The 16,114-nt window shown below is 37.9% G+C and overlaps 1 protein-coding gene and 1 long non-coding RNA gene across 2 annotated transcripts; one reads left to right on the top strand and one right to left on the bottom strand.

Moving 5' to 3' along the window:
* The first annotated feature begins 692 nt into the window (after positions 1-692).
* On the top strand, positions 693-6,319 carry LOC306859442 (transcription cofactor vestigial-like protein 4). The gene is made up of 5 exons (XM_079400462.1): positions 693-1,358; positions 2,242-2,395; positions 2,515-2,710; positions 2,878-2,989; positions 4,209-6,319. Exons 1-5 carry the CDS (start codon positions 1,283-1,285, stop codon positions 4,412-4,414), a joined length of 744 nt encoding a protein of 247 aa, XP_079256588.1. The 5' UTR covers positions 693-1,282; the 3' UTR covers positions 4,415-6,319.
* On the bottom strand, positions 6,247-15,443 carry LOC306859444. Its single transcript, XR_013783302.1, has 5 exons — positions 15,269-15,443; positions 14,547-14,689; positions 12,406-12,495; positions 10,894-11,576; positions 6,247-7,687 (listed from the first exon to the last, which is right to left on the bottom strand). It is a non-coding gene; the product is annotated as an uncharacterized lncRNA (long non-coding RNA).
* Between the last annotated feature and the right edge of the window lie 671 nt (positions 15,444-16,114).

Here is a 16,114-nt window from a genome sequence, read left to right as displayed (position 1 = left end):
TGAGGGATGATGCACCAACCTGGTCACTTATTTCTCTTCAGATTCCAATTGGCAAACATATAATACATGTTTTGGCACGTTTTCCCACAATAATGTAGGTGTTTTCCTAGAAACACCTGGAGTAGGTGATCCTTTGCAGCTGTTTAAACACATTTTGAGGGTTTACACCACAAACGCAATGTCAATGTCTACTACCTCCAGTGGTTGAAAGGGGACAATCAAAATTGAATTGCATTTACACATGTATTTAGCGAGGTTCTTGTGATGCATCGACCAAAATACATCTTAATAAAGAGGGCTATATATGCTGCTTTAAAAAAAATGTGCGGGTTTTAGCACCATCCCCTGAAAACTACAAAACAATCAGAAATGTCTTTCATCATGTGCCATCTTTTTTTTCTTCAGCAAAACTGTTTATGAATATGTGGAGTTATTTTATAAATATAGAATGTATGGCATGTTGCCTTTAATGAGAGCGAGAAATGGAGCATTAATTGTTAGGCCTATTTTATTAGTATAGGCTAACTGTCCTTCATGTATAAGTTCAGAGACATTAATTAACATTATGAATATGACAATATGAACACGAAAGCTAGCAAGCAACACAATAAACATCATCTCATCATTGCCCCTCAAGTAAATGTCGCGAGATGTTCTCGGAGCGCGGTCACGTGGTACGTGCATCTTTTTCCAGCGCTGGTCAGGATCGGCCAATAGCAGGCGTTTTTGATGACTGCGTAACAATTTTTAATATTTTCATTGAAATTGGTGTTACAATTGTGACAGAAAATGTAAGATATAACTCCAAATATAAATAAGTCAACCACGCTTTTTGACAAATGTAAATGTAATAAGTAAATATTGAGTGTTTGGAATAATTCTATCAAGTTTTTTTTCTTGCGGGGAAACACACGGACTCCTGTCGAGCAGAGTTAGCATTTTACTTATTATCTTTTACAATCGTAACACAACAGCTACTCACCACCTGTTTGACTGCTTTATTTACCATTCATAGAAACAACTTGACGAGTATGATTTAATATTTAGGATTTAAGTCACTAAAGTAAACTTTAGACGGACAGGCTAGCAGCTAACAGCTAAAATAGCTCCGCTTGCTAAAAACAACGCACACTTTTTATATCTTTATTTCCACATCTTACTTTCAGCTATTGTAATGTTGCTTATGTTTTCCCATCTGAAAGACCAGCCTTACACCGTTACTAACAGCCGAGCTGGAGTAACCGATTAGATTTATGCTTTAAATGTAAATGCTTGTGTTAAAATGGATATCTTGATTAATAATTTGATCAATAAAATGAACGATAACATCAGCAGGCTGCATTGTAATTCATATGAGGGTAAGTAACTGCATTCACAGCTCTTAAACACAATACATATTTAATATTGAGTTTCTGAAGTAATGTCGTGGGAATGCCATCCATTAATACTTGAGTATGGATTAATACTAATCATCCAGTACCATGCTGCACAGTAACGAACATGCTGCCATTAATTAAATATTTAGTTCAAATTGCATCTAGTATATGATCATTTCTTAGACACACACAAAGACTTTATAAAGTAAAAGCATTTTTCTTGCATAATAAATACATGTAAGAGCACATATTTTAATCATTTTATTTGTTCAGGGTAAAATGTATTTTGTACATTTCTGTATATTTCTCATCCTGATATAAACTTGGTATGCCGTAATGTCAAATTATTAAACAATTTTCTTCAATATTATGCCAAGACTTTATGTCCCCTCAAAATTTAAAAATGTACTTAAAAAAATACACATTTTCATTAAAAAAGGTGTATTTCTGAGTTTACATTTGAATTATTTAGCAGATGCTTTTGACTTACAAATGAGAACGAAAGCCTCTAGAGGCGCATACGTCTGAAGTACTGAATTTAGGTAAAGGGGTGCAGAGTCAGGTGCTTTTATAATGCCTTGAATTTAATACGGAATTTAGTCTTAGTCATTTTTAGTCTTTATAAGAACAAATGTGTCTAATAGATAGAAAAAAAATAACATCATGCCATTGACAGTAAATTGGTCATAAATATTTTAATAGTACGGTATGTTGAAGTATGAGATTTGCAATAAAATATATGTCTGTTTCCAATTAAAGCATTCACTGATATTCTAGTCATATTCAAGCATGATGAGGAACTTTTGTCTTTGTTTAGCATTATTAGCAATACCTGTGCCTTAATCTGAATCTGGTTTCTTGACAGATGATTCAAGAGCATCTAGTCTTCCTGTGCTTAACTCAGGATGTACACCCACGAGCCCAACCAAGAGAAAACACCATGAAAACTCTCTGAATCATCAGAAAGACTCTGATGAAGAGCAGATGAACAAAATGAGATGCTTATTAGGATCACATCTGTATGTCTGCTACAGTTCTGTTATTTGCAGTGCAGCAAAGTTTCCCATGTTTTGAATTGTTCAATCAGTTTTTCGCACCACATGTATTTTGCATGTTTTTTTCTTGTGTTATTTTTTAGGAGAAATTCGAATGGAGACCCTGAAAGTCAGGAGTTATGGAATTATAGTCACACATCTCTGAGTGGTCTTCATAACCATCATGTATTTGCACCTTTCCCCATTTTTGCGGTGGATCAACCCGTTGAGATGACCAAACACAGCTTGGATCCTAGGAGCATGCTTCTAATTCCTGGATCCAGCACAAGTCGCCAGCAGGTCAGACTTATACGATCTGAGGCATTCATGTGCCTTTTTGTTTTACTTTGTTACTACATCAGTGGTTTCACTCATACAGGATGTGTTGCTAAATGTGTTCCAGTGCATTGGCATATATTGTCATATTTCCAAACAGAACAAAATAAGTTACATTCATTTTATATCAGAATCGTCCATCGGTAATCACCTGTGCCCCTGCCAGCAACCGCCCTTGCAGTCTCTCCAGTTGCCACATGTCCCCTAATAGCTGCACATCTGGATCCACCAACAAGACCAAAGGTACTGTCTACTAATCTAGCACCTTGAGGTATCAGAAGTGTGTAGTTGGTTGATTATCTGCTGCTCCTAACTGGTTATCAGAACTAAGGATTGGCTACAAGTGTTGGGAGTTTGATGGAATTTTTGATGAAATTGCTATGGCAGACTTACTTATTAAAAAAAAAAAAACTTTTAAATTACTTAATTAAAAAATAAATAGAAATATTTTGTGAGAAATTGAATTCTTGTTTCTAAATGGTACAATTAAAGCTGTCAAGGGATTCAAATTCATACTCGAATTAATTACATGGTGTCGATTAATTAATATTAATATTAATTAATAGATTAATATCAATTAATATTAATAGCTTATTGAGTGAGTCATTCATTCCTTCAACTGATTCCTTCCGAAATGAAGCAAGTGACTTTAGACACGCACTCGGGGGAATCCCTGCTGCCATTCTGAAGTGCGTTCCAGTTCGTTAAAGGGTTAGTTCACCCAAAAATGAAAATTAAATCCAATCGGAGTTATATAAAAAATTGTTCTGGTTCTTCTATGCTCTATCATTGCAGTAAGTGTTTATTACGTTTGCATTATGGTTATTTTTCATACAAAAACGCATGGATTCGCTACAGAAGGCCTTTATTCACGCCCCGGAGCCGTGTGAGCCTCGTTTTATTATAGATGCGTGCACTTTATTTGACGTCTTGTGGACTGTAGAGCAAAAAGCACCCACTCACTGCAATGATAGAGCATAGAAGAACCAGGACCATTTTTAATATAACTCCAGTTGGATTCGTCTGAAAGAGGAAAGTCATATACACCTAGGATGCCTCGAGGGTGAGTAAACTACAGGCTCATTTTCATTTAGTGGAGGAGGGAAGCTTATATGGACAGACCCTTGATCCCTCGATTTTGACAGAGGGAGCGAGTTTGCTTCATATGCTCACTTCAGGCCACTCCATAGACCACAATGCAACACGATCGTGACGTCATCGCATATCACATTTAAATTATCCCCAGCCCAAACAACATCATAATATATAAATTATTTTAAAAGAAAATTTTTTTTTTAAATACCCATTAAACATTAAGAAAATGTAAATAATAAACCAACTCCAGAGTGGATTCCAAGTGATCTTCACTGGTGATATCAGAGTTCAGTGGCACTGGTTCTGTGTGGGCCTGGATGACCGTATGATCGTTACTCATAGAGTCTGTTTGTTTTCTCTTCATCAGCAAACGCTGTGTGTGATGACCCTGTGATTGAGGAGCATTTCCACCGCAGTCTTGGGAAGATCTATAAGGAGCCGGCGCCTGCCTCTAACTCCGTGTGCATCACAGGCTCAGTTGATGACCACTTCACTAAAGCACTGGGGGATGCCTGGTTACAGATCAAAGCCAAAGGCAATGGCGGTACAACACCAAATCATGAGAGTCAATGATAAACTAAACCACAAACATAAACCCTGTGAGGTTAGCTCACTCCAGAAGTGTACTTAAGACCAGAACCATTCATTCAGAATTCGAAACAGCATACTATTCGTACAATTTCTATCATGTGAATTCAGTTTCAGCTTGTTGAAGCATGCGTGACCAGGGCTGGGTGATATAGTGAGAATAAAGATGTATATCACAATAATGAAGATAAGTAAACAGTCAGAACAAAGAAACAAATCAAATAAACACTGCTTAAAGTTTCTATGATAGGTCTAGCTAACAGTAGTGTTAAAGTAATAAATACTACAAAATTTGTGTTAAAAACTGTGTAATATGGGTTAATCATAGATTCATTATTAAAGCTTTAAAAGTGACTCTTAAGTTCAATAATGCTAAAGACTTAATTTTGATATATGTTTGTATTATTTGACCAGTTAGATATGCTCCTGAATTAAGTATAAATACGTTGCTTGTCTGCATCTTGCTCCATCTTGGGGTGCACGCTAAATTGAGTATTACATTGAGTTTCTGACAGCTTATTGAGCTATAAATAACTCTTTTTTTATGTCAAGAACATCATGCTATTTATATGATTCATATGTGCGCACAGAACCTGAGCTCTTCCCAGGTTCTGTGCATGACTTTAAAACTGTAACAGTTGGTATCTGTTTTCGATTTTCACTCAGATTATCTTTATTTTTGTCATTGACATTATCAAGATAAGCAACTGCTGGGACAGTGTGTTCTATATTTTTCTAACCCGTTTCATGAGATGTGTAAGCAGCTGGCTTGGCCTCTGGAAAGGCACTGACACATGCAGTATCTGGCTTGATTCAGTTTCAGCTCTGTGGACCCTTTTCACAGACTGCCATGACACATTTCTGCAATGATCAACAAAACTAAATCTAGCAGAGTGTTAACACTGCTGTGATTACTAATACAGCTGCTGTAAATTTGGCATCTGTCTCTCTTTGGATTGCCATAATACTTCTTTGTTATACACTTTTATGGAAAGTTTTATGGAACTTTTTTTTTATTTGCTGTTGGAACAACAACATTAAATAATGTGTTATTGTTTCCCATGTAGGTTTACCCTGCTATAGTTAACTACCATGCTGTGGAAATGTATAAAAAAGGGTCCATACATGACTAAATGATTCTGTGAACACTGATTTGCGTATACCAATACCAATGAATATATTTAATTAAATGGCACATTGACCTGAACATGAGTATCCACTGTCTCTGTGCTCCAGCTTATTGCATTCAGTGAGTTATTTGTAGGTTATTATTATTATTAGTCGACTTTTAATAACCAGAACTAAGTTTAAATTAGGTAGGAGTTTGTGTGTGGTGTCATAATGCAGGATACACACTAAATGATTTCATTTCCTTGCTTTTTTTTCCCCTCTTTGTTCAACTTTCATTATGTAAAATATGACAATCATTACGCTGTGCGTGATGAATATATAGATATATATATAGTTAATCATAGGAAACTATCTGTCATTAACTTGTGCATGCTCTTCTTTTTTCCTTGTAATGTACCTGGCGAATATTCATTTAGATGCAATACATGCAAATATGTTGAGCCATCTTACTATGCTAAACTGAAAACTGTTTGGTGGTGAATTGAACAAAGTCTCATGAGTGTCCCGTTTGACATGGGTTAATATGAAATATGACTAATCCTATGGGTTAAAATTCCATTTATATGAAATTTTTTAAATAAATAAATGTAATGGTAATATAACTCATTTTGAAATGGCCCGGGCTGTGCCGTTACATTCAAGTGCTGTACTTATTTGGAAAAAAAAGAAAGAGAAAAACTAATGTAATTTGATTTGTAACTTTATTTCTTCTTAAAATGACCATTTTCATATATTTTTTACATCAAATAAAGTCACCTCAAAATAAATAATATTGTTTTCTGGAACTTTTTTCTGCACTCACATTAGATTTAGCCTCAATAACAGAATCCTCTTATAGGATGGCATTTTGAATTGTAATAACACACAAATGTTACATTTAGGCAAGTTTACGTTAAAGGCATCACTGTATTATTAATAACCTATGAATGAAACTTCTTAAATGCCAACTGTAATTTTTTAGCAGGTGAAGCATTTATTAACGTTACATGAACAGCCCACACAAATGCTGTAATAATAAAATGAATGTAATATGAAAAGTAGTCATAAGTTGCACAAGAGAAAGCAACTTGGACATGGGTGCGCACTTGTTTGTGAAGTAACGTAAGCTGTGCGTGCTTGTTAGTCGATGACCATGTCATTATTTCAACAACGCACCCGTAGGGGTTTGATGATTTACCTTGGATATGAACGAGAGTGAGCGTTCAGAGTGGCAAATGAATGGCTTGCAATCTACTTTCTCTTCATAAGAGAGCATACAGTAAACATAGGCATTGCTCACTTTGCTGTGCATAATAACAAATTAATAATAATAATAAAAAACACACCATGGCTGTGTCAAAAAGTGAGGCAAGCCTTATCAGGTAATACTTTGCTGGAAGCATTTGCTCACAAAACACAAAATTTTGGACAGACTTCAGGGCAACATAATGGTTTCAAAATCTGCAACAAAATAGAGCTTTGGTGATACCTAAGTGAATATTTAATTAATATTAAATTGTTGCTAGAAATGTGTAAAAAAACTACATTTACACACAAACCGACCACCAGTTGCAACTTTCAGACTTTTTAGCTCAACTGTTATGTCAAGTCAAGTCACCTTTATTTATATGGCGCTTTTTACAATGCAAATTGTGTCAAAGCAACTGCACAATATCAAAAAAAGGAAAATAATGTGTCAATAAGTTTAAATAGTGTCTTTGCAATAAGGTCGGCGATATCGCTGGAAATGAAGCGTCCCCAACTAAGCAAGCCAGAGGCGACAGCGGCAAGGAACCAAAACTCCATCAGAGACAGAATGGAGAAAAAACCTTGGGAGAAACCAGGCTCAGTCGGGGGGCCAATTCTCCTCTGACCAAACAAACCAGCAGTTCAGTTCCAAACTGCAGCAAGTCAGATTGAATGGGCTCAGCTGGTTCCAGTGGTCTTTTCCGATGGCTGTCTAAGTGGCGGGGTCCTCAATGGGGATCTGTCTCTGGTGTTCATCCAGGTGTTTGGCCTCTGCCTACGATCAGGGCCACATACGTCATCTCCCGGCGCTGATCCTCCATCTCAGGTGTTCGGTCATCTCAGATCATGTAATGGTTGGATCCAGACTGAAGTTCTGTAATTCCTGGCTACCACGGGATGCTAATCCCGTGGCAGGAACGTAGAGACAAGCAGAGACATGATTAGCGTAGCTTCTGTTCCATCTAAGCAAAAATAAATTGCTCAACCCAAGCTAAAGAATAATAATAATGTACATTTGATCAGATATAACTGCAGTACAAGATTATAAAATGCATTATGTGTATGCTTGGCTAAAGAGATGTGTCTTTAATCTAGATTTAAACAGAGAGAGTGTGTCTGAACCCCGAATGTTATCAGGAAGGCTATTCCAGAGTTTAGGAGCCAAATGTGAAAAAGCTCTACCTCCTTTAGTGGACTTTGCTATCCTAGGTACTACCAAAAGTCCAGAGTTTTGTGACCTTAGAGAGCGGGTTGGATTATAGCGTGGTAGAAGACAGGTTAGGTACGCAGGTGCTAAACCATTTAGGGCCTTATAGGCAAGTAATAATAATTTGTAAATGATACGGAACTGAATAGGTAGCCAGTGCAGAGACTGTAAAATTGGGGTAATATGATCATATTTTCTTGACCTGGTAAGGACTCTAGCCGCTGCATTTTGGACTATCTGTAGCTTGTTTATTGAAGATGCAGGACAAGCAGCTAGCAGTGCATTACAATAGTCCAGTCTAGAGGTCATGAATGCATGAACTAGCTTTTCTGCATCAGAAACAGGTAGCATGCTTCGAAGCTTGGCAATGTTTCTAAGATGGAAGAATGCTGTTTTTGTAACATGGGAAATATGATTTTCAAAGGACAAGCTGCTGTCTAAAATAACACCCAGATTTTTGACTTTAGAGGACGTAACAGTACATCCGTCTAGTTGCAAATTATAATCCACGAGATTCTGTGTACTGTTTTTTGGTCCAATAAGTAATATCTCTGTCTTATCTGAATTTAGTAGGAGGAAATTATTGGTCATCCAATCTTTTACACTTTTTACACAATCTATTAGCTTAGATAGTTGAGAAGTTTCATCTGGTCTTGTTGAGATATATAATTGAGTATCATCAGCATAGCAATGAAAACTTATCCCGTGTTTTCTAATAATATTTCCAAGGGGCAACATGTATATTGAAAATAGCAGAGGACCTAGGACAGATCCTTGTGGTACTCCATACTTTACTGGTGATAATTGAGATGACTCCCCATTTAAATGAACAAAGTGGTAGTGATCGGACAGGTAGGATCTAAACCATCTTAAAGCCTGTCCTTGAATACCAATATAGTTTTGTAATCGATCTATGAGTATATTATGGTCTATAGTGTCAAACGCAGCACTAAGATCAAGTAATACTAGCAATGAGGTGCAGCCTTGATCTGAAGCAAGTAGTAAGTCATTCGTAATTTTAACAAGTGCAGTTTCTGTACTATGATTGGGCCTGAAACCTGATTGAAATTCTTCATAGAGATCATTTTTTTGCAAAAAGGAGCATAATTGAGTAGACACAACTTTTTCTAACATTTTTGACATAAACAGACGATTTGAAATGGGTCTGTAATTTGCCAGTTCATTTGAATCTAGTTGTGGTTTCTTAATAAGAGGCTTAATAACCGCCAGCTTGAATGGTTTTGGGACGTGACCTAAAGATAACGATGAGTTAATAATATTGAGAAGCGGTTCTTCTGCTACAGGTAACAACTCTTTCAGTAGTTTAGTAGGTACAGGATCTAATAAACACGTTGTTGGTTTAGATGCACTGATAAGTTTATTTAGCTCTTCCTGTCCTATAGTTGTAAAGCACTGCAGTTTTTATTTGGGTGCGATGAGTGAAGCTGAAATACTAGACGCAGTAGAATCTACATTTGATATTGTATTTCTGATGTTATCTATTTTATCAGTAAAGAAATTCATAAAATCATTACTATTAAACTTTGAGGGAATATTTAGATCGGGTGGCGTCTGTTTATTTGTTAGTCTAGCCACTGTGCTAAATAAGAACCTTGGATTGTTTTGGTTATTATCTATGAGTTTGCGGATATGCTCTGCCCTGGCAGCTTTTAGAGCCTGTCTATAGCTGGACATACTGTTTTTCCACGTAATTCTAAAAACTTCTAATTTAGTTTTTCTACATTTGCGCTCAAGAATACGAGTTTCTTTCTTGAGAGAATGGGTATAACTGTTGTACCATGGCGCAGTACATTTTTCTCTAACCTTTTTCAATTTGAGGGGGGCAACAGCTTCTAATGTATTAGAGAAGATAGTGCCCATGTTGCTAGTTATTTCTTCTAGTTCATGTGTATTTATGGGTACACAGAGCAGTTGAGATAAATCAGGCAGGTTATTTGTGAATCTGTCTTTGGTGGCTGGAACAATAGTTCTGCCCGGACGATAACGCGGAGCCATATAACTAATATCAGTAATAGGCAGCATGCACGATACAAGGAAATGATCAGTAACATCGTCACTTTGAAGTACGATATCTATATTGGTAAGATCAAGTCCATGCGATATAATTAAATCTAACGTATGATTAAAACGATGAGTGGGCCCGGTGACGTTTTGCTTGACTCCAAAAGAGTTTATTAGGTCAGTAAACGCAAGTCCTAACGCATCATTTGTATTATCAACGTGAATGTTAAAATCTCCGACAATTAGCAGTTTATCATCATTAACCAATAGATATGACAGGAAATCTGCAAATTCTTTTAGGAAATCTGTATATGGCCCTGGCGGTCTATACACAGTAGCCAGAGCAAGAGATAGGAGAGATTTATTTTGCATATCTAACAGTGTAACATTAAGCAGAAGTAGTTCGAATGAGTTAAACCTCCTGTATCCTGTTTTCTGAGTAACATTGAGAATATCACTATATATTGTTGCCACACCGCCGCCACGGCCAGTCTGACGGGGCTCATGTTTATAACAGTAGCTTGGTGGAGTAGACTCATTTAGACCAAAATATTCATTTGGTTTAAGCCAGGTTTCAGTCAGGCAGAGTACATCAAAATGATTATCTGTGATCATTTCATTTACAATAACTGCTTTGGGTGCGAGTGATCTAATGTTTAAGAGCCCAAGTTTTAAAAATTTTTTTTTGTTCATTTATTTTGCGTTTTTCTGGTTTAATCACGGTCAGATTTTTCCTTGATCCTGCATTGAATTTATATTTTGATCTCGCTATTCGGGGAACAGACACAGTCTGTATAGATTGGACAACGCAATTACTTCTATTTTTTAAGTGGGTAGAACAAAAGTCGTCATAGCAGTTATTTGAGAATTGGCTTACTAGTCAGATGGAGCGTAGCGTCCTGGAGATGTTGTCCGAGAGGAGCTGACGTAGCACGGACGTGCCGGACGATGGAGCTTCCCACGACCACAGCATCGCGTTCCGTCTCGCAGAGGGGGGCGAACCGGTTCCGGGTGGAGATGAAGGACATCTGGGAAGATCGCGTTCTGGGTGCACAGGGTCTGTGCAGAGAAACACACGGAGTAGAGGTGGTGGGGATGTTAGAAGCGTGTACTTTACCTTCAGCTAGCGTAGCACGGACGTGCCGGACAATGGAGTCTCCAACTATCACAACGTCGCGTTCTGTCTCGCGGAGGGGGGCGAATTTGTTCCTTCTGGAGATCTCGAAGACAGGGGAGAAGTCGTCACCCGAGGCCTGGCTCGCGTCCTCCGCTGCTGCAGCACCCAGGGTCCGTGGTGTCCCGGCGCCAGAGTGAAGGACATCTTGGAAGATCGAGTCCTGGGTGCACAGGGTCTGTGCAGAGAAACACACGGAGTAGAGGTGGTGGGAGTGTTAGCAGCGTGCTGTATACTTACCCCGGACTTGTGAGCGTCAGCCCGGGATGTTTCCAGCGCAGCTCTCCGTTCCTTCAGATGGGCCTTTTTCTCCAGCAGGTCGTGGATCTGTTTCTCCACGGCCTCCAGCTCCAGCTGCACCGAATGCAGCTCGAACGTGTCCTCACCTGCACTCAGAGGTAGACACAAATCCGCCATTTAAGCAAGTAACAGTGAAACGATAGTAATGTGTGTGAATAGAGGATTTGCAATGTAAGCGAGATTAGCGGTTGCCACGCTGCCGATGCTAACGGGCTATAAGCTAATAGCAGACTCGAGAATCAGAATAAAACTAGTGATAAACAGGCGCTCTGATTGGATTTGTTATAGAACGCTATAGTGGATATATTCACATGTTATAGAAAAGCCGTTTGAATAAGGCAGTCGAAGCCCCACTGTCGTCGTTAAAGCAGGTTCAGTGGCAAACGGTTCCGTATAGCGTACTAACTAACAACCCGACCAAACGCGCCAACCCGTTTGAATAAGGCAATCAAAGCCCCACTGTCGTCGTTAAAGCAGGTTCAGTGGCAAACGGGATCACGGAGAAAAAAACTAAACAAAAAAGGCGAAAAGGGCAAGGCCCTCTGTGTGTGTGTGTGTATGTGTGATCTCAGTCTGGGTGTGTGCCGGAAGCGGAAGCGTTCTCTGGTGGCAAGCGTCCTCTGGTCTATAATCCTGTGCATTCAATTATGGAATTGAATGCACAGGATTATAGGATATCAAAGGCAGCGGATGAAACATCTATGCTACTATCTATGCTTTGTTCTGTTTACTATAATTTGCTTTGCATGTTTGTGATGATGTAAGAAGAATGCAAATGCCCCAGGTTTCATTGAAATCAAGTGATTGTGAAACCAAACCAATGCTGCAGGGGCTCGGACCGTAGCAAACCTGTCCAGTGTGAAAGCCCACTAAATTACATTGTTTAATGGAAGATTGGCTGGGAGGGTGCTGTACCTGTGAGGGTGGTGTTGGGAAAGGCCGCAAACCCCAACTCCTCTGGAGGACACTGAAGAGTTTGGGTGGAAGGCACCAGTATGCTGCTGACTGCAGATTATCAGTACAGAATTATTGATGACCACGTTCACCCTAGTAAAAAATCTAGTAAATCTGTTGTCTCTTGTGTCTCTGCGTGCAAAAAAAAAAGTAGAACATGAGCACGCATTCGTGATCTCACATTTTGAGAGCAGCTCCCTGATGATTGCACATTAGGCTACACACAGTATCCCCCACTATTAAACCTTTAAGGTCTGTAGAGACCCACATGAATTCATATAGGAGAGAAGCCAGTCAGTTGGGTTTGTGGCAGTTTTACAGTGCTTATAATTTTGTTGTCTTTTATAGTTTATGATAATTCATACTCGGAAAGTAGAACTGAAATGACATTCATTACAAGAGGATTAGTTAAAACGTTTCAAAATGCACCTACAGAGTATTTTTTCCAGTTATGCACTCCGTCATTGAGAATTTCTTGAAAATACATATTGCCAAAAGTATTACTTTAACATTATGAGTATAAATCTTAATGTTAAAGCATATAATGATATTCTAGGGAATTGCGTGCTTCTAATCTTATAGCAACAGTTTGGACAGAACCTTTTCTATTCTAACATGACAGTGTCTCTGTGTATAAGACACGGTTCAGAAAGACATGATTGATTGAGTCAGTGTGGAAGAACTTGACTGGTCTGCAGAAAGACAAGTCCTGATCCCAGCTGAACTCCTCTGGTGTGACTTTATATGCAGACCTTGAGCCAAAAACTCATCACCAAACACCAATCATAAACTCATAAATTCTGTTGTACTGATGCCTCCCTCCAGTCTCAAAATCTCTTTCCCATCACCAAATTTAAACATTGCTTGTTCCCTATTTTTCATATATATTTTTTTAGCAGTTAGCTTGGTGTTTTCCAGCAGATTGGGGGATGAGTTCTTGTCATTGGTAATTTAATGCATGCATCGTTAAGTATTCTCGTCATGACAGAGGCAAAGAACCACCTGACGCATATGTACTTAAGCTTACAATGCTTTTGGGAAACGCAGCCCTGGCTGTTCCTAACTTCTTCCATTGAAGACCTTATGGCTGCTGTGCCTCAAAGGTGATTCAGAGAAACTCAATGCACCTGCGCTAATTTAATGAAAGTGTCATAGCAAAGGGAGTGAATACTTCACAGTCACTATAAGGGAATGTAGACCGATGTTAAAAGCAACAAAGAATTTTGGTACAAGCCTGCAACATATCAAAATGTGAAAAAATTAAGGCTTCTGAGTACTTTATGAATGCACTATAAGTTAAAGTGTCAGTACTGTGTAAAAATCATACTTGAATAAATGTAAAAAAATTAAAATAAATAAATGTACTTGAGTGAAAGAAAAAAAAGCTGCCCTCGTGTTATAAATGTATGGTGACGTTGGAGATTTTCACATTAAAGAAAATTTGATGCACAAAAGTACACTACTGCATTGTTGTGGTTTCAAAACCGCATGATACCGTTTGTTGTATATTTCTTTTTGATACAATAGTTTAGCTTTTATTTGTGTCAGTCTTGGTGTGAGTAGACCCTTTGTTTTGCATTCAATGTAAACAGGCCTTAAGAGGAAGCACCAGGAACACAAGGAAACTAGGCTGTACAAATAGGAAATGATAAGCACCCTGTATTAGATTTGACTGGGTTACACAATTCACCCTATAGTGCCCGAATGAGCCAGCAGAGGTCAGTATAGACACAGTATTGACTCCTTCTGTCAAAATATTAAAGATGTGTCACCTCATTCAGAGCTTGATCATTCTGTCAAAATCCAAAAGTGTTTACTAATTATACATTATGGAATGAATGAATAGCTAATTTACATGGTTTGTGGTTCATATATATAATGTTATTATATATAATATATATATTATATATATACACACACACATATATACATATGTATATGTATATATATATATATATATAAAATATAAAATACATGCTTAGTCACTATTACTATTAAATATTGTAAAATGAAAACATATTGAAATATTGATACATTTTTTCAGTTTTGAAATCTTTCATTTCCATCCATCCATCCATCCACTTTCCCAAAACTCAACTGACCTCAGCTGCTCCAGAATCAAAACTGATCCAAACAAGTCTTCCTGTGAAGTGTGCTCTCTGAGGATTGCCCGCAGATTTGCTCATTTTCTCACTTCCTTACAAGATTCTTTACAAGATTACAAGGGACAGGTTTTGGCACATATCTGCAAAGGACATGGGGAGACAAGCTTTAAACAGAAACAACACTTTGGGTCAGTGAAATTCAGGCCAATGCCTTTATACAGCATAAAATCTAGACAATGCATTAAACACACACACACACACACACACATATACAGGGTGGCAAACCACTGAAAAAAAACGTTACTGTTGTGCGATAAATCATGCACACTGTTTACTCTAAAAGAATGATGCTTGTAATTTGAGCATCGCCTATGGTTTTGAATGTAAAGCTTTATTATCTAATCATCTCCAGGGTGAGACCGCCCCTGGATTTGCATAATTGCTTGTAGATTATTTCAGCATTATCCAGCATTTTGCACACCCCCCTTCTGAGGAGGACGTGGCCACATCCTAAGGGGAAAGCGCGTCTAAAATAGATCCTATAAGTAAGTGCAGTACATGCACAAATGTGGGACTGTGGCCTGCAGGAAAACTTGAGTCATGCTGGCAAGATCAGACTCCTGCAGATGACAGCGTACCGTGCCCTATTGCTAAACACGTCATTTCCACAGCTAGCATTGGTCACCATTGCCAGAAATGAAAAGGAAAGGTTCACAAACCTTGTCGGTGTAGACAGGGACGTGTTGTGGGCTTCTTGCAAGAAGACTGACCTGATGAGGAACTGGAGCTTCATTCATTGTGTCAGCCGCACTGCTGGCAATGGCATAACCTCTACGAGACAACGCGGTCAGTCCTGATCACAGTCTAGCCATGCACACAAACAGAAGCTGTCAGGCCGTCTCAGCGTCAGGGTTGGTTTCACCAGGCGTCTCTGCCTATCGGTCATTCTCCATCCACTCTTGTGCCAGATCTTTCAGCAGTGGCCGTTTGCTCAGACTGCAATATTTTACTGATACGAGATGCATTGATTGAGAAATCAATATGCTTAAACGTATTTGAAATATATTTATTTTATGCTAAGTATACTGCAAATACATTTTTATATTTATGTACTTAATAAAATGCCCTGCGATTGTACTAAATTGGTATACTGAAAGTCTAAATTGGAACAACTAATTTTGTACTTAATGCACTTTAATTGTGCAGAAGTAGTGCTGAAGTCTGATTAAAGATATGCTTAGGATATTTGATTGTGATAAAGTGAAACTATTGCAGGTATACTTTAAATATTTTGCATTTAAAGACCGATATTTTTCAAAGATCATACAATTCTAATCAAAAGTGACATTAAAACACATTTTAGACTTAATGTGTGTCAGTAAATATGTTAATAGATTTTAACTATACTTAGTATGAAATAAATGTATTTTAAATATATTACTTGTTTACTAGGGCTGTTTTGGACTATAGATCAAAAGCATTAAATATCCCCTTTGATATATAGAGTATATTCCAGAAAGTATTTGTTTTTTTCTTCATATTTTGTTACACTGTAGCCTTTGTAA

This window comes from Barbus barbus, assembly GCF_936440315.1.
Source record: "Barbus barbus genome assembly, chromosome: 40".
NCBI classification, from domain to species: domain Eukaryota; kingdom Metazoa; phylum Chordata; class Actinopteri; order Cypriniformes; family Cyprinidae; genus Barbus; species Barbus barbus.
This window is presented reverse-complemented; position numbering and strand designations above follow the sequence as displayed.